Here is a 20,224-nt window from a genome sequence, read left to right on the forward strand (position 1 = left end):
TGATGAATGAGAATTATGCAAATCGACTGTTGTAAGTACTTTTATATAAATCACACGCTGCAGCAAATTGATTAGATATCTTTGTTTTAACTGCATTTTATGGTGTTGTTTTTTTTGTGCTGCTGATTTTGCTAATTTTTGAAGCAAATGCTTTTAGAGAAATGCATATTTGCACTTTTAAAATTATTGAATTGATCAGAACATGTCACCTGGAAATTTATTTTTATCCAAACAACAACATCATTGCAATAATTGTGAAGATTGATTTTGTGGAGGGAAATTCCCAGCACTTACCCCTTTTGTCAACTTTCAATGCAATACCTAATTTATGTGTATATACAAACTATGAATAACTTTTTTTTTTAATTCAACTCACGAAATACTGCGTCAAATGTGAGACAAAAAAAAAAGATCCCAAAAGAATATCACTCTCCTCATGGAATATGTAATTTTAGAATTAATGTTGTACTTGCTATTACAATGTATCTTCTTTATAAGATCTTCCAACTTGGAGTTGAGTCAGCTCCGGTTTAGGTTTCTTTAGTTAGATCTGATAAAAATAGTAAGCATTTCCATTTTTTTACCTACTCCAGGATATACGAATAAAGATATGCCATCATTCACGAATGCCTTCTTTAAGGACATGCAAAGTGTTCACCGATCAGATCGTGTTTTAGTCATTCTGTCAAAGAAATCCGACATTCGGTCACGTACCTTTACCGGATCATGTAAATTACATTTGCTAGGTTTGAGTGGTTTACATGAAGAAGGGTATCCTTATCAAGAGGATTTCTACTGGAAACGGTCAAGACTCTTTAGACAATAACATACACGTGTTTGTTTTTTTTTTTTTTATTGAAAAATAATTTAGTCATTAACAAACAAAAGTAAAGGGTTAAATGAACTTTTATAAACCTCAACTGGAACTAATAAATTTAAATCCTTCCATTTATCACAAGTTTAATTATGTAATTTCTTTTCTAAAAAAAATTTGTAAAAGGTTATAATTTGAACTTTAAGTACACCGCACTCAAAATAATTAGTAGCTTATTTAATAATTTTATTATTTTATTTTGACAAAAATTTCACAATATTTCAAAATGTGGGTTAAGAAGAAAAAGATGCATGCATTCAATAAATACGAGTTAATGCCAATTAGCTGGTCAACGATCTGTTCGCGATATAAAATAAATAAAACAAACATTGTTTCAAATATTTTTTCTCAAGACAAAACAAGTTTTTTTTTATTTCATTTTTGATAAACTCGGTTCAAATTAAATTTATGAAAATGTAAATTTATGGAAAAAAATTTTGCATAATTTACTCAGTTTCCAATAAAATTAGTTTTATGATTTTGTATTAGATTTTTATTAGTTGATTTATATGAGTGTTAAATTTTATTATGTTTCAGTATTAATTTTATTGGTGTTTAATGATTATTAAAAAAAAAGAAGTGTTTAGATTTTAGAATATAAACGAGTGATTTTAAATATTTTGACGGTTTTTATTTTATCAAATGATTAAGGATTTTAATATTAATGCTTTACAAGGATATTTTCGAAAATATTTCTTGTGTATATTATTCTAGTTTTTACACTAAACACTGTAAATCTAAATATCTGTGCTGTTTTCAACGACAGAGTCACAGTGAATTCAAAATATTTGAAAAATTTCTTCGTCTGTACAAATATGTTTGTATAGTGGGTAGAGAATTTGGGACAAACTATTGTTTTTTTTTTTTTGTTTAATAGATAGGCAAGAAAAAATAGATATATTTTATTATTTGCCTTCACTGAAAAACTACGGAAATAGAGTCTATGCAAACACATTTGCGTTGTTGCGTAGTGTAGTGGAATTTTTTTTTTGAGCAAACACATGTTTGTACTGTGTTTGCTTAGTGTAACGATTTTTAACTCTGTAAACGATTTACATACATTCTTTTTTATGAAACCAAAAAAACTAGATTCTTAGCACATTTGTCTTTGTTGGGGCAAAAAAAAATAAAAAAAAAAAAATAGTTTTCGTAAATTTCAATTTTCATCAAAAGTAGGAAATAAAAAATCATTTGGTTTTCCATTTATGATTAAGAACTTATCTAAAAGGACAAGGAAATGAAAAGATTCCTCCTTTTTTTTTTACCTATCTCCTTTACAGGAATCCATTAATTTTGTGTCTATGTAATCATACTTTCGCCTTATTTGGTGAATAATTAAATTTAACTACCAGAAATGTCTTTAAGAGAATCAGACCTGAAAAAAAAGGCAATATAAAAACAACATTCCAATAAGCTAGGCCTAAAAATTTCTGGTATAAGCAAATAAAAACCAGTCTCAGAAATAGAAAAGTTCAAAATCAGAAAGCTACGAGTGCACGGAGAGGAATAAAGCCAGGGATATCTTTACTTCTGGTATATCTAATCAAAATATAGTTAAATATACCAGAAATTAGTTAAATGTACCAGAAATAAAGTTAAATATACCAGAGGTAAAGACCAGAGGTAAAGATAATTTTTCTTTGAGTAGACGCGCCGCGGAGCACCACCGCGCCGCTGGTGGATCACTTTTCTGAAGAGGATACGTGAGTAAGTTATGATCCCCTGGGCATCGAGATCATAATGGAGCAGATAAAATAAAAAGACCAAAAACAGTAGATTTTGTAAGTCCATATTTTATCCAATTTTAGCCGTATTCAATTTTTGTGACCATTATGTTGAAAGATAAAGTATCGTCTTTTCTCTTTTACATGTTCAATATCTATAAATGCTTAAATGATAAAAATAGACCATTTGGTAAAAACATCAAAAATTTCATTTTTTTCTCTTTTATGAATAGTTTTTCTTAAGTTTTGTTTACAATATTTCAATTCTAATTTTTTTCAAAAGAATACACATCGATAGGAAATTTAATTATCTACAAAAAATTACTTATAGGGCTGTAGCAAATCGTATGTATTCGTTACTAAAATGCGGGTATTCACTTCAGTAACGAGTAACGAAACGTTACTGCCCAAATAATTTCGTTACTCGTATGTTTCGTTACTAGTACTGAACAAGTAACGAAACATGCGAAACATACGAAACGTGCGAAAAATACGGAACATACGAGTAACGACGAGATTCCAATTCCAATACCAATTTGGATATACTAAATGCGAAACGGAAACAAAATGGTACACTGTATTTGTCGTGTTTCGCATTATTTCGCATCTCGTATCGGTTCGGTATCATCATTTATGTATTTTACGATTTTGTTGTTCTGGTTTTGTGTATGTATATAAAAAGGGGTAAATAAAATAAGTATTCTGTTTCTTTATACCTGTGTGGGTGTGGGGTGAGATATGTGAAAGTGTGTTTAAGTGTAGTGTAGAACAATGAACATTTAAGGTCCTGTTCGCATTTGGATTCTTGAATGTAGAACTCAAAAGTCAAAACTGAATTCAAGAAATTCTACCTTTGTTATATAAATTAAGAAATATTTTTGTAACTGCTAGGCATTCAAGCATAAATTGATTTGTAGTTTAAATAATATAAATGAATAATTGAATTGACATTAAAAAAAAAGTAAAACAACTGGCAAATAATAATGTAATTTTTGAAGGAATTTCCATGATTTAAAAATTAACACAAAACAACATAGGCTTCTTTACATATGAATTTTATAAACATATACATATTTATATGTAATTCGATTTTGAGTAAACTTAAAAACAAAAAAAAATACTTCTTCAATCGGGTTTCTTTTTTTTTTTTTTCATCTATCTTTTTTTAAAACGTATTCTCAAGTTCCACTTGATTATTTATAATTTATTCTAATAAAGAGTTTTCCTTGAATTTTTGAAGTACTATTTACAATCAATTTAAATTTGTCCCTTAATAATAAAAAAAAAAACTAATTAGTTTGAATGAACTTGTCAATTTTTCCCCAAATTAAATATGCTGCTGTCCTTACAATAAAAAGAAAACCAACAACAAATCATAATGAAAATGAAAATCAGGATTTAATTTCCGTGGATAGTTTATTCTGTGACGATAGCGAAACTTATATTTTTTTTTAGTAAGTGCCTGTGTGTGTGTACCTAAATATGTATATGTAAATATTTATTTATTATTATCAGTTTTAGTTTCTTTAAAACCCCATATGATTTTATTTCTCTGAGTTTTCGTTTTATTGATGTCTTGTTGTCTTAAAAAAAATAATAATGTAACATAAGCCTAAGGTTTAGCAATCAGTTTCCTGATTCACACTAACACCAGTTGCAGGAAACAGAACTACAGATCAAATTCAAACACTAACTGCAAAAAGTTGTTCCAATCCAATTCCAATAGAGAAAATTTACTTCGGTTTTGTGTTTCGCTTTTGATTTTTAATTTACGATCGCCATTTTTTAATTTTATTTCTCCAGAATTTCCTTCCTTTATTCTTATTTGAATATTGATTCGTTTGGTTCCTAAATTATGTGAGTTATGATTCTATTTAACTATTTCCAGTAAAAACTATCGGCACATTCATATCTTTCTTAATAAAAAAAAATTACTTGTACAACGAAATTCTAATATTGAAAGCAAAATCTTGAATACTTTTCTCTCTGCCAAACTACTTGAGCTAGAGGATAGTGTTTTATTCTATTTTTTAAACGAAAACGTGCATTAACAGATTTTTTCTAAAGTCTCTATAAAACGACCTGAATCCCTTGAGCAATTACAATTTTCAGTATAGAACATTTTACTGAAAACATACGAAACGTATCAAATACATGAAATATACGAAATGTACGAAACACACGAAGCATGCGAAAGTAACGAAAGTAACGAAACATGAGAAACACACTAAACATACGAAATATGCGAAACATACGAAAGTAACGAGTAACGATATTATTGATGCGGGTACTAGTATCAAAAGTAACGTATACATGCGGGTACTCATTTTGTCGTTACTTTTACAGCCCTAATTACTTAATAAAAATTTTTAAATTCGGCTTCCTTTTCAAGTTATAGACAAAAACTCAAAAAGTAACAGAAAAAGTCGAATATATTGATCGTTACAAAAATGGTCATATCTTTATAATTTATCCATAGATTTTGAAGAAAATTATGTTTTTATCTTTATCAGCTATATAAAAAGCTATGAGGGTTCGATTGGTTTTGATTTTTTCTTTCAGTAATAAAGTTTTTTTTTTTCAGAAATTTTCTTTAAAAACACGATTTTTTTTTTAAATGTTTTAATACATTGCACTTAAACAACTAAAGTGAGAAAAGTTGTTCAGATTAGTCGTTAATTACTCAAGATATAGCCCGAATACTAAGTAGGCTGAAAAAAACAACAACAAAAAACTTTGAAAAATCATATCTCGAAAACGTATCCATCGTAATTTTTTTTTTTAAAGTGATTTCCGAGTCCCTGAGGTCAAAGTACGTCAGAAAAAAATAGTGTTATTGAGTGTCCAATATGGCTGTAAGCTAGTGTTATGTAAATATGAGATTTAAAATTTATTTTAACTAAACCTCCAATTTTCGATATTCTTTACGGAAAACACCTTAAACTTCAATTTCTGAGTAAAATATTTCCAAAATAAATGTTTATAACAAAGCATAGTTCAAGATATACGTTTCCCATAAATCTGGTCCGTTACACTTACATAATACTTTTGTAATTTTGTTTACAAACGCAATAAAAAGATGGATATTCCTTTAAAGGAGTTGTTATTGTAACTGTTTCGTTTTTGTATGTGACGTAAAAATCAGTGTCAGGTAAAAAATTAAACAACAAAGATTAAAAAAAAAGCATCACAATTCAGTAAAACCCACGCCCCCAAACAAAATTATAACAAAAAACGTGCGTACTAAGAGTAGGTATCATAAATATCTTTAAATGGTAATAATTATTCAAGTTTGACAACATAGTTTGGTTTTTACCAAAAAAAAAAAAAAATAGATTCATCAAACAACTAACAAAAACACGAGCGAAATATCACACAGACCAGACATGCCCTTATATGCAATATTTTTTTTTTATTTGTTTAATTTTTGTATGGTTTGCTTGTAGTCATGTAGATTTAGCAACATCATTTACTCTTGTATTTTTTCAACTGTTAATTTTTTTTTGTTTTTTTTTGGATTTACACTGTGTTAATTTGGGTAGAAGATGAAATCGAAATCAATGGAATTGAAAGTTTAGTTTAGAACAAAAGAAGATTTAACTCAAACAAAAGTTTATGTTTTTTTTGATAAACTCAATAATTGTTCTGGCGCTAATGAGGCTAAGTTTTCTACATGATATTTTTATTTGCCTAAACCAAACAAACAAACAAAATAACAATGAACAAAAACAAGCATGATGCCAACTGTGATAACACATCGTAGCTTATAAGAATGATAGAATCTTAATTTATGAGCCAGTTATGCATGTTTGTCTGTTGTGTAGATGTGCTGCTTGCCACTATTTCCCCCTATCCAAAATAAATATACTCCCACAAGATACAAGTCAAGAACATAACTGCGAAAATTCTGATGACCTTTAAGAAGATACAGAGTTCATTGATTCCCGTAGTAGTAGTTATTGCTATTTTCATCTTTTTTGAGTAGAAGTGGTTTTCGGAAAATGTACTTTTATGGAATTTAAGCGAGAGTGAATGTGTATTTTTATTTTTTTGGGTTTTCGATTAAGATTAAGAATTAAGGAAACTAGCCGACCCAGCCCTCGAAATTCGAGTGCCAATTTCTTTATTTTTTTTTTTATTTGCAACAATTTTGAACACAATAATACCAAAATAGTTTCTTTATTTTTTATAGTATTTGTTATTGTTTTCTTACGATTAACTACACTTTTTACACAGGAATATAAAATAGCTGTGTTTTTTTTGTTTATCTATACAGATTTTGTGCAAAAAAACCACATCGAGATTTTTGAAATCCATGCAAACATTTGGCACCACTGTACATATACTTTGGCAGCTGTCTGTCAAAAATGTTGCTTTTGTTTTTTTTTTTTATTTTAACTCCGAAGTGGGAAGGCCATTACATCCATGTTGGATGCAAACAAAAATTTTCATATGGCCATGGCATCCATGTTGGATTCAAAAAAAATTTTTTTCACAAAAATTATCTGTATATTCTTAGCTACATTTTAAGACCATGACCATTAACATTAGTTGCGTCGTTCTTGTGTTATAAGCGTTTGAAGGTAGCCATATTGAATTTTTTTTCGATTTTTTAAAAATCAAATGTGAAAACTTTTTTATTTTTATTTCTAATTTTTGAAAAAACTTTGGTAATTTAATATACATATCTGTTCAACAATCTTATCAGGATCCATTTAAGACTTTTATCCGAAAAGTGCATTGCGTATATCTGGAGATATTAACATTTCAATGCAACCATGTCAAACAAATTTTTGATTATTTTTTTCTATGAGAGTTTTTTTCAAACCTCGTTTTCTCCGCTTTTTTTTTTTTTTGTTAATATTTTCAGATATTTCTGTATGAACACAACAATTAAACTACCTTGGCACTACTGTTTTTATCGAGAGAAAGTAAAATCTGGATAATTATCTGGATTTTTCAAAAATCTATACAGATAAAGTTTTTGTTGTTTTTAACACGTAAATTGTTTTGATTTCAAAAATCTCGACGTCGTTTTTTTGCACAAAATCTATATAGATAAACAAAAAAACACACCTAATATACCTACTTTTTGATATATTTTAAGCCTGATTTAGATATTGTTGAACTACGTTTTAACTACGCTCAACTACGTAAAAAAAGTATCGAAAAAGAAAATGCAAAGTGTAATCTCCTTAAGGGCATTGTGTTTGCACCTTGCATTTCAATTCAATTCAACCTGTTTCATGTTCCATTCGTTCAAATTCCATCCGTCAATCATTCACCTCCACCAACTTCACTCAAATTTGTCATTCACACCATTTTTTTTTTTCATTTAGCTTGTAGGAACATGAAAACAGACCGAGTTCTTTTTGCGATTGTGTATGTGTCCTTTGACAACAATTTTAACACGTACGTCAATCTGAAATCAAAACAACTTCTGCAAAATAAAACCAGAGATTCCTTTGATCAATAATTTTGTTTATTTTCTTCGGTAATATAAATTCAATTAAATCAAAATCAATAGGAAATTGCAGATATTATTAAGATCTGAGTGAAGATGAAGTAGAAAGTTAATTATTTTGGCCGTATGCTGTCGTTTTACAGAGACAAAATATCCTGAAGACAATCACGGGAAGAAAAGTCACAGTAATTTGACTTTTTCACAATAACTATGCCAGGAAAAAATATATTTTGATCGCAAATGGTTTTTTTTTTATTTATTTTATATTTTTCCGCAATAAAAAAACGATATTCAATTAGAATTTACTCTTTATTTAAAGTTGGTGTTCTCAAATTAACAATACGAAGAAAACTTTCAGCTTGACGTTTGAGAAATGTCAAATCTTCCAGGAAAATTTTAATGAATGCGTTCAGACACTTAATAATGTTTAAAGATATGTTCACATTTATTAAAGGTGCGTTCAGGTGTAGATCTTCATAATATACAGTAGTAAAAAGGTAATCCGTGGTACTATGTGGTGATAAGCGACATTTTTTAATCAAACAAATCAATTCTTAAGGCATTACCACGACAACTGCGTCGCACAACAACGTTTTTTTTATGTTAAAACCATAACTACAATGACCTAAAAAGTGAAAAAGTGGGAAATTTACAAAATTAAATTTTTTTTTATTTCTTTCTAGCAATATTTGTTTTTTTTTTTTTAATTTTTGGAAAAAACTACCAAACGTTTTTTTTTGAAACCAAAAAATAAGCTTTTTGCATCATTATTTTTTATTTTGTCGTCGTAAAAACTGTCATAAAATGAGTTTGAATCTATCACTTTTTGCAAAAAGTTGCCGTTGTAGTTATACTTTTAAAGCCTTGAGGCTTAACTACAATGACCTAAAAAGTGAAAAAGTGGGAAATTTACAATGTTAAAAAAAAATTTATTTCTTTTCAAGCTCCATTTGTTTTTGGAAAAAACTACAAAAATTGTTTTTCAAACCAAAAAATAAGCTTTCTGCATCATTATTTTTAATTTTTTGGTCGAAAAAACTATCACAAAATGAGTTTGAAAATGTTGACTTATTGACTTTTTGCATTAAGTGGCTTTTAACTACATTGGCTCAAAAAGTGAAAAAGTACAAAAGTGACAATTTTCAAACGCATTTTTGTATGGTTCTTCGGGCTAGAAAATTAAAACAAAAAATGCGAAAACCATATTTTTTTTGTATAAAAAGAATTTGTTAAAGGTATAACAACAATGGCATAAAAAGTGAAAAAGTGGGAAATTTAAAAAATTAAAAAATTTTTATTTCTTTCTAGCGCTATTTTTTTTTAGAAAAAAACTACAAAAATTGTTTTTTTAAACCAAAAAATAAGCTTTCTGCATCAATATTTTTAATTTTGTGATGGGAAAAACTGTCACAAAATGAGTTTGAAAATGTTCACTTTTTGACTTTTTGCAAAAAGTGGCCGTTGTAGGTATACCTTAACTCTTTTTTACAAAATTTTCAAATTCATTTTTTGACAGTTTTTCTTACCTTAAAATCAAAAATAATGATGCAAAAAGCTTATTTTTTGCTTTAATAAACAAAAACAAATAGCGCTAGAAAGAAATAAAAAAAATTTAATTTTGTAAATTTCCCTTTTTTTCACTTTTTAGGTTATTGTAGATAAGGAACAAAAAAGACGTTTTTGTTAGTTTTCCCTGAACCTCATAAGAAAAACGCTTTGCCATGCGGCGATAAAATATTATTGCCTTTTATGCAAAACTGTAAACGTCTAAAAGTGAAAACTTGGTAAAATGGTAAAGGAACTGTCAAAGTCAGCTATTACATGAAGCCTCAAGAGGCTTGACTCTTTTTTCGAAATTTCTTTTGATAACACACCCGCAAAAAAAAAAAAGTTCTGACCTGGGGTTGCGACTAAGTTTTTCATATAGTTTTTGGGTCGCTGAAACCGAATCTGGAGTCCGTTTTGCCCCATCACGTCAGGTTTTCGAGATAACCTAAAAAAATGTCACGAAAACAAAAAATTTTTTTCTCTGATCTGGATATGCGAATATGTAAATCATATAGTTTTTGGATCACTGAATCCAGATTTGAAGTCAATTTTGCCCTATCACGTCAGGTTTCTGAGATATCCTCAAAAAATGTCAAAACCAAAAAAACTAAATTTCTTATTTGGGGTTGCGTCTAAGTTTTTCATATAGTTTTTGGGTTGCTTAAACCGAATTCGAATTCTATTTTTCCGTATCATGTCAGGTTTTTGAGATATCCTCAAAAAATGTCAGATAAGAACTTTTTTTTTGAGTTTAGACATTTTTTGAGGATATTTCAAAAACCTGACGTGATACGCCAAAATAGACTTCGGATTCGGTTTCAGCGACCCAAAAACTATATGAAAAATTTAGTCGCAACCCCAGGTAAAAACTTTTGTTTTTTTGGTTTTGACATTTTTTTGAGGATATCCCAGAAACCTGACGTGATATGATTAACATATTCGCACATCCAGATCAGAGAAACAAATTTTTTGTTTTCGTGACATTTTATGAGGTTATCTCGAAAGCCTGACGTGATGGAGCAAAACGGACTCCAGATTCGGTTTCAGCGACCCAAAAACTATATGAAAAATTTAGTCGCAATCCCAGGTCAGAACTTTTATATTTTTTTGTGTAGCTGCCCTACTAACAATTTTGCTTCTATAATGCTTTAAAGAAGCAACAATTGCATCTGTAAAGCTTTATAGAACCAAAATTGTTTGTCGGGTGTGTAATCATTCTGTGAGGCGCGTACTATTACACGATGCCTCTTGAGTCAAGGACTCAAATTTGACATTTATCTTTTGAATTAAAATTTGTTGTTGTTGTATTGCACCAAGAAGCAAAAAGAAATGTGAGGGAATGTTGAAAAAAGAAAAAGTGGAAAAAGAAACGTCAAAAAAGAGTCTCGGATTCACGACCCACGACTCTCCGGTCGGATAATTTTTTCTTTCATCTTTTTTCTCTTTTGCACTCATTATGTTTAAAAAGAGTCGCGCCTCTTGAGGCTTCATGTAATTGCTGACAAATTCTTATGTTCTTTCAAGAGAGAAAAGGAAGAAAATAGATTTCATTGGTATCAAAAGTGTTTACAAAAGTAATAGACTTGATTTTAATAGAATTCGATTTTAACAAAAAAATTCATGGTAATAAAACAAACATCTTATTTTCTAAACTTAGATAACTAAAACAATGAAAGTTAACCATAGTTTACGTGCGATCTTAAAACAACGCACCAATGTGAACCCACCTTAATGTTTTTTGATTTTCGCTGAATGCTTTCATTCATTCATTCAGTCATGAATGACATTTCATTCCAGTCGATTGGAAATTTTCCAATAGAATTCCAGTTGTTTTTGTTTTGTTTTTGTTTTTTTTTTATTTTGTATCGAATTTTAATTTGTTTAATTTCGTTATTTCGGTTAATAAAAAGTAAAAAAAAAATGTGATTCTGCACATCTACGCGTCATTCTCTTTCGTTCCGTGTATATTTTATGCCCCTTCGGTTTTTGGGGGCCCGGTAATTTGTACCACAAAAACTATGCTCGCCGTTTAATTATATGATGTGGTGAAATGTTTAAATTTTGATGATTTCATAATATTTAAAAAAACAGATTCACTAGCGAAAAATCCAAGAAAAGAATATTTAACAACCTGATTAAAAAATGCCCAAAAATGTTTGGGTAAATACCCATCGTCTATTAAAAAAAAACATTATGTGGTTTAAAAATGCATTAATTTTATAGAAAAATAGGAAAATATTTCCTTGTTTCGAAACTTGCTTTTTATGATTTTAAATAACAAATAAAGTATTTTTTGGTTATAAAAAATAGATTTATATATAGCAGCCCAACGTCGAAAAATAATCTTTTGAGATTTTTTTGCTGAAATATGTGTCTTCGAAAATAAACGGTGCATTTTATATTTGACCATCAATATGTCAGTAACCATTTCAGAACAATTTCAAAAATTAAATTGTAATGTAATGTAAAATGTAAAGGTTTAGGTATAAAATGGTGGCCATTTTTTTTTTTTAATTTCTAAGTTGCTGAGTTTTCTTCGTGTAGTTTTGAAAATTCGTTTTAATGTTTTCTTTTATACATTTTTACCAAAAAAAATCTTTGATACTTTAAGCGATCTTTTCGATCTTTTCCATAAGAGCAAGTACCTACCACCCAGTAGTGAATTTTAATGTTTTTTACATTATTCATAGAACCACTGCAAGATCTGGCGGATCTAAACAAAAGTTCACATTCTTTTTGTAAATGTATCAATGAATTTTCGTCAAAACGAAAAACGAGAAATTTCTATTATGTTAATGACACTGTTTTTGGGCACTAACTTTTGACGCCGCACCTAAATACATTACTGTAAAACAGTTTTATTTGAAAAATACTTAGGTAATCGATACAGACAAGGAAATGTTTTAAAATGCCAAAAAATGCCTGAACAGACTAAAAAAAATAATATATTGTCTGCTGAGGTTTGGACAGCCACCAAAGTCGCAAAACTCGTCTGATTTTTTAAAATTATACGGCAATCGCTTCGATAAATCAAAATCTAGAGGCGATATTTTTTGTTTTTTTTTTCTATTTATCTTAACAAAACAAATTTATCTTAACAAACAGTTGTTTAGTTTTTTTGTCTTAGAAAAAAAGTTATAGCAAAACCTGCAAAAAATACCAAAAATGTATTCAAAAAATTTTGGACTTTCGTCACAACTGTAATAGTGGACTGATTTTCAAAAAATAAATGGCAAAATTCGATTCAGCATATGGCCCTTAAACGCTGAACATTATAAACACTTAACTTTGCCTGAGACTCTCCTCAATCTCAAAACTATGGCGGAGCCATCTCAAAATTCGAGCACCTACTCGACAACCTTGTTGATTTGAATTTTAGAACTTGAACAGGGTTGCCGAGTACTTTTGTACAATTTAGACTTTTTGTTTTTTTTGTTCAAAAAATAATTTTTATTACACTGGTCAACAAGGTTTTTGCCACAAGAACCAAAATATACTTTTCTAGTAGTTTTTGATGTGCTGAACTTTGTCAGAAAATTGTTATTGGCCTCCGTTTTTGAAATATTACCGTTATAAAATGCTTAAAAACGTCATTTTGGCTGTTTTCGAGGTTCTGTTTTAATGTGGGGTAATTCATTACAAACAAATTTGTAAATATGATTATAAGAACAGATATTCTTCTTTTAAAAACTGTTTAAATCTTTCCGATATCTCTTTTAATGCCCGAGATATTTAAAATTTAAGTAGCGATCTTTGAATCAGAAACAACACTGGCCAACCAAATCAAAATTTTTTTGCCACAAGAAATAAAAAATTTCTTTTCTAGTAGTTTTCGGGGTGCTAAACTCGAATCCGCAATCAGAAAAATTTTTATATAACGGTTATATTTCAAGAACGAAGGCTAATAGAATTTTTCTGCTTGCGGATTCGAGTTAAGCACCCCGAAAACTACTAGAAAAGTATATTTTGGTTCTTGTGGCAAAAATTCTGTGACCAGTGACTTAAACTTTAGATTAAATTTAGTTTCTCTTTAGCTTATTAACTGAAACTTAAGATATCTCTAGCAATAAAAGAGATATCGGAAAGATTTAAACAGTTTTTGAAAGAAGAATATCTGTTCTTATAATCACCTTTACAAATTTGTTTGTAATGAATTACCCCACATTAAAACAGAACCTCGAAAACAGCCAAAATGACGTTTTTTAGCATTTTATAACGGTAATATTTCAAAAACGGAGGCCAATCAAATTTTTCTGACTTCAGATTCGGATTCAGCACCCCAAAAACTACTAGAAAAGTATATTTTGGTTCTTGTGGCAAAAAAAAAGTTAAATTTTGTTGACCAGTGTTATTATTTTAAATCTTAGAATTCAAAATAAGATGGAAAGAAAGTCCTGTTAATTAATTTTTTGTGATGTACCCTCGGATTTTTTCTAATTGAAAAGAATACGTTCCCATTTCAAAGTCATTTAAGCGATATAAAATTCCGCGTTAATGACCTGTTATGTTTGGAATCTACTCAATTATAAGAACTATACAAACAGGTGCGGCTGGTCTTCCATACCTTCAATACTTTGTAGTTTTTCAACACAGTGATGCTTTTATTTATTTGCCGTAATATTTGTTATGAATAAAATCATATGAAAAAAAAACTAAACTTAACTAAAAGCAGACTATAGTTCTCCTATAGAAGAAAAATTACTGTTTGCTTTAAGTCTAGCCGAGAATTATTGAAGTATAAAGGTTCGAAAATTTAGCTGACTTATTTATCATTGCATAGATTGTTAGTAGACTAATAGAAAAAAATTAAAAAAAAAAACCGTGTACGCTAGAGAGTTTCCTTCAGAAAGTCTATTAGAAATGCGTTTTATTCGAGGCTAATTTTGTTTTAAGTCTTTTAAAACTAATTTACTTTTGATTTTTGAATAATGTTCAAATAAGTAAAGATTCAGTTAAACAAAAGAGAATGCATAAGGAAAATTTACACTTACTCCCAGGAATAAATTAGTTTCATCTTTTAAACTGATGCAGAGTTAAGCAAGAGAATTTTTGGTAAGCGGACCCGGGCTAAACTCTAATCTTTCACTGAAAAATAAATCTTTAAGAGCATTAGCTTTCCGTCATATTCAATAATGTAATTTCGTTTTCCTTTACTTTACTGAGAGTTATCTTTTAGTACCTATTTTAGCATTTTTTTAAGGTTTTGTGTTCCACGTGACCACGTTATAAAAATGTTTAACTCTTAAGTAATTTTAGTACCTATACTTCGAACGCAGCGTTACCGCTAAGCGACTTTAGTCGCTATTAGCGACCTTTTTAAAGCCTTAGCGACCAAGCGACGACTTTTTATTCAAAGAGACCTTTTCGCCAATTTAATGATAGCGACTTTTTTTTTTCTTAAAATTTTATTTCTTTTTTGCAAGTGAAATTAAAAAAAAAAAATTTTTAAATTTCATTGCAAATGAAATTGAAAAAAAAATTTCAACAAATTAAATAATGATGCAGGACGGCAAGAGTGCAGTAGTCCGTCTAGTTTTTTTATTTTAATTTACCTAAGTTTTAAATTTTGTTTCTTGCTTTTGTAACAGAAAATTACAAGTAAATAGACAAATGTTCAGGTGTGTTTTAAAAATTATTCTGAGCGCTCAGAACAAGCTTTGTTCAGATCAGAGGCTATTCAAAGCGTGCTCGAAATGTTCTGGCTCTTTTCAGAGCTTTTTTCTGAGTTAAAAAAACGCCTATCCATTAACTCATCCATTTCCATACCCACAACTTCAATTCAAACTCAAAGTCCATTACATTGCATGGGTGTAGGTAGCCCGACAAACAATTTTGGTGTTATAAAGCTTTACAGATGCAATTGTTGCTTCTGTAAAGCATTCTAGAAGCAAAATTGTTAGTAGGGAGGTGTGTTTTTTTGGGCTGCTTCCAATGTAGGTACGAAAAAAGTACAACCCTTTATTCAGAACTTCTTTGCATTGTTTTGTTTTAGTGTCTGACCAATTAGTCGAAGACTTCTTGACTCCTCCATTGTCGGCGTTGGGTCCAGCCGTCTTCTTCAGTTATTCCATGAGTTGCGCTTTATGCTCACAATATTTAAAAGCAAGGAGCATAATAAAATTATATTTCCATTTAAAAATAAATTATTTGTTGAGTTTAAAAAACCTTCTGTTTGTTTTAATTTTTTTTTATAAATTGGTTGTCAAATGTCTTTCAAATCTAAACTCATTTCTGAATTGACACTTGACAGTCGAAATGAGATATTTCATAGTGAAAACACTTTTTTGGTAATTTGCGAAATTATCTCATTTAGGCTGTAGTGAAAACTACGGTATAAAATGAAGACTGTTTTTTTTTTTAGTTTCTAATTTTGTTGTTGTTAATAAAAACTTTGTTTCAAGGCAACTTGTGTCTATTTTTCTATATAAAAACATATGAAAACGTTTTAGCGACTTTTTTTTCAAATTTAGCGACTTTTTCGACAAAAAAGCGACTTTTTTTCAATTTTTCAGATTAGCGACCTTTTTTTTCTGAAAGCTACTTTTTTAGCGACTTTTCAAAAATTTTAAACGGTAACGCTGCTTCGAAGTAGGTACTTCGGATTAACTCCAAGTTTTAGTCTTCATTTTGTATGAGGATAATATGAAAGGATCTATACTTCCTGTAATTTGTCAAACAGGCAGATCAATAGGTGATTCAATATTGCAAATCTTGAAATTGTCACATTGGCTAGTTAAAACACCCATAAGTACAGTTTTTTTGAATTGAATATGGCGGTATTTAATTTATCATTCGACAAATTTATAAAGTTGGACATATTTTTTGTAACACAATAGTTTTTTTTTTTTTTGTTATAGGATAGAATTAAATTTTTTCCTTTGAGCTTGACAGAAAAGAGTATTAGCTTCCAACGCTATAGAGTCTAGACTTTATCAAAACATAATGCGTTGTCTGAATGACTTCACAATAATTAATAATTAATTATATTTAAATTACATATTACCCAAACACTTGCTACAAATTATTTGATAATGGGTTTATCCAAACAAAGAATTTATTTATCTAAAGCTCAACTTAGTGTCTTTACGCCAATTATAATTTATTTTGACTCCTTCATTAAAATATTATTAAATATTTCTACCAATTAACGATCATCAATTATAAATTTCTGATAAATCATTACAAATTTCCACTGACTCAAATTAAATCACTAACTAATTAAAGTCAAAAAAAAAAGTACCAATCAATAATCAATTTACATTTAAAACAAAACATAAAAAAAAAAGCTAAATTATGGTATCTTTCCATATTTATTTCCATATAAGGGGATGTACCCTTTCATATAAAACTAAAAGTTGAAAGCCTTATACAAGTTTTATTACCGAGCTAATAATCTGATCCCTTTTTCTGACCATGACCTTCTCGATCGACAATAATATTTTAAGTGCAAAAATACCCAGACAACCCTCATCCGTTACAAATAAAACGAAGCAACTCAAAACCTGTCACAATTAAAGATTTTTCCACAAACGCATCACCAAGGTCTCGTCACATCGAATCGTCTTCTTCTTGATCTGAAGCCATCACTTCGATGTGAATAATTAAAATTTCCACCCAATTAAAATACACTTCTGTTCTTTTTATTCTTTTTTTTACTTTTTTGTTATAAGCCAGTCAGTCATGGAAGGTATTTAATTGTAAAGACCTTCTTCTCTAGCCAAGGTAATACTTGTTGTTCTTGATCAAGAAATAAAATAATAAAAATTAAAAAAAAAAAAAAAACTCACCTTTATGTTATCCATTTCCTTGGCCAACTCAATCAGTGCCAATGTTGCACGTACATTTATTTCCAAGGCATTCTTGAGTGGCTCTATAAATCGTACTGTTGCAGCACTATGTATAACCACACTGGCATTCTCCTTAAGTAACTGTTGATCGACCTTGGATATGCCTAGATGTGGCAAGGAGCAATCACCAACAATTGGATGGACCCTCATAAGAAAATCACGTCTCTCTCTATGTAGAACTTGGAAGAGCTACAATTTGCATATTTTTTTTCGAGATTAATTTTTTTTTTTTCACCACACAGACACTTTAGATTTTTTAATTTAAAAAAAAGGAATAAAAGAAACTCTTACGGGATCTTCAAAGACATCAGCAACTCTTTCCTTGATATCCTTATCTCGTTTCTTTCGAATTAATATGTAAACCATTTTTACATCTGTGGTGCGCAGCAATTTTTCCATAATCACTACAAAATTTTTAAATAAGAAATTTTTTTTTTATAATTTTCACTTTCAAGGACTTTTAAGGACTTTTTTTTTGTAATACCTTTGCCAAGGAATCCTGTGGCGCCAGTTAAGAAAACACTTTGATTTTTAAAAAACTCTCGAATACTTGATTCACTGAATTCATCTAAAGAAAAATAAAATATTAAAACGGATTTCGAGGATATTTTAAGGATTTTTTTGATTTTTTTTTATTTACTTTCAAACGATAATTCCAGGTCGCTTGCCATGATTTTTTTGTTTTTTGATATTTTTTACACAAACGATTTAAGAATATATTTTTATTTTTAAAAATTAATTTTTAAAAAACTATATAAAAAAACAAATCACCAAAAAAAATATTTAAAATTTATTTATTTTAGAATTATTTTAAAAATTTTTCATTGATCTATGATTCACGCATTAAAACACTGATTGAACCATCTGATTGAACAAAACGACAAAATGGGATGCAACGCTCTTTATATACCCAACCACAGTATGTGCGGCTTAATGGTTTAATGGCTAAGTGGCTAATAACAACCTGACTTTATGCCTACCCAGAGAGTAAGCGCACCTGGGCTAAGTAGAATAGAGTAGAGGTGTATGTTTCGATTAAAGACTCAGTTTTTACACTCAACTCAATTGAATTGTCAGGTGTATTTGCAAAAAAAAAAAAAATGAAACCCAAATACTATCTATACACTATAAAACCAGTATCTTTTAGTCGTACATTGTACTCCACAGCACACAGCATATAATCCACTCAATCGAAGATGATGTACAAAGAAAAAGATTGAAAATTTTTTTTTTAATTGAAATTCTGTACACTGGGTAATCGAGACGAAAAGATTGTTTACACTCGCAGAGAGATGACGAGAGATGATTACGAGATTGTATAAAATTCAATGTCAAAGGATGCTTGTTTGTGGAACACAAACCATTTATGTAGATTTTTGTTTTTATTGTTTTTGTCTTTAAGTCTTTGATCTTACATGCTTGACCTCTAAAAAATACTGTGATTAGGTTTTTTTTTTTGGGGAAAAATATGGTTATTTGAAATTAATTGCATTGCTCTGTGTAAGTATACAATAATTAATAAATAATGAGTAATTATATTCGGAATGACAATTTGAGACAAAATATTTATAAAATTTCCAACGAGAAAACTATCTATCTACACCGGTTTTGTCATAGTTTTCGGTATTTGGTTTCGGAAGTTGTGGTTATAGGGTGTTCAAGTTTTACATGAGACATGAAATTACGATCTTATTTGGTAGTTAGGTATCAGTATTCTGAGATTCCCTAGAGTTAAAATTGGCATTTTATTTAAGGACCAAAGTAAACTGTAATCTGCCCATATAACCAAAATGAAAGAATTGATTGTTCTCAAAAACGGCTCTTATGATTTTGATTAAGAGTTTATGTAATATTTTTGAACCGTCATAAAATCTGTCATAGAACCGTTTTCTTCATTTCTGAGTTCAACGAAAATATTTATACAAAAGCATTTTAGTAACTTTTATTTAAGAAACAAGTAAAATTTTAGAATAAAAAAAAATTTAAGAAAAACTAACTCTGTTTTGAAGTGAATAAAATTTTCTTAAAAATGGCATACCAACTTTTTTTGAAAAATTTTAGAAACTTTTCTTATACCTATGTATAAAAAAATTGATTTTTACAAAAAAACGGCTCAGCTTTAGGAGCCAAACAATTAAGAGTATACATTTATTGTAATTTAAATTTTTAACTTTAACTTTAAATTGAAAAAAAAATATAAAAATAACAACTTTTTTTTAAATAGTTTTGGAGAATTAAAAAAGTATGCCATTTCATTTTTTGTATATCAAAGAATTAAAAAAAACTATCTGAGCCAATTAATATTAAAATATTTGATTTTGTGAAGAAAGTTTTTTATACCTAAATTTTTCAAAAACAACAAAATTATAAGTAATTTTTAAGCAAATGTTAACAAAAATTTAAGAATAAAATATTTCAAAAAATTGATTTTTCAAAAACAAAGTTATCCTGTATAAATTGACAGTTAAAAAGACTGTTGCTCCTACCACTTAAACGATGGAAAGTTATCTCTTTCTACAAAAAAAAAGTCTTCCTTGTTGTAAACATAAGAAATTTTACAGATCATTCAAAATCAAAATCGGAGCTGTTCCGGTTCCGACATAATTTTCCCTAGTTACTCCACTAAAGGTGCCTTACCTTATGTTCCAATTTCCATCAATCAATCCATATTATCTTTTAAGCCAAGGATTTTTCTGTATAATAATCCTTGATTAAAAGATAATCGACTGTGAACAAACTGACCATAAGTTAATTTATTAAATTTACA

General features: G+C 28.9%; 2 protein-coding genes across 2 annotated transcripts in view; one reads left to right on the forward strand and one right to left on the reverse strand.

The window, feature by feature from the left end:
- The window catches only part of LOC129916630 (uncharacterized), a 62,027-nt gene that overhangs the window by 40,770 nt on the left and 1,033 nt on the right, over positions 1–20,224 (forward strand). The gene's annotated exons all lie outside the window — the stretch shown is intronic.
- Positions 1–20,224, reverse strand: part of LOC129916625 (fatty acyl-CoA reductase wat-like) — a 92,806-nt gene that overhangs the window by 28,609 nt on the left and 43,973 nt on the right. The window contains exons 4-6 of the mRNA XM_055996676.1: positions 17,942–18,025; positions 17,749–17,861; positions 17,398–17,646 (exon numbers count right to left, since the gene is read on the reverse strand). Of these exons, the coding sequence (XP_055852651.1) occupies positions 17,398–17,646; positions 17,749–17,861; positions 17,942–18,025 (446 nt within the window). The remainder of the gene's footprint in view (positions 1–17,397; positions 17,647–17,748; positions 17,862–17,941; positions 18,026–20,224) is intronic.

Source organism: Episyrphus balteatus, chromosome 3 (assembly GCF_945859705.1).
Source record: "Episyrphus balteatus chromosome 3, idEpiBalt1.1, whole genome shotgun sequence".
In the NCBI taxonomy this organism is placed as follows: domain Eukaryota; kingdom Metazoa; phylum Arthropoda; class Insecta; order Diptera; family Syrphidae; genus Episyrphus; species Episyrphus balteatus.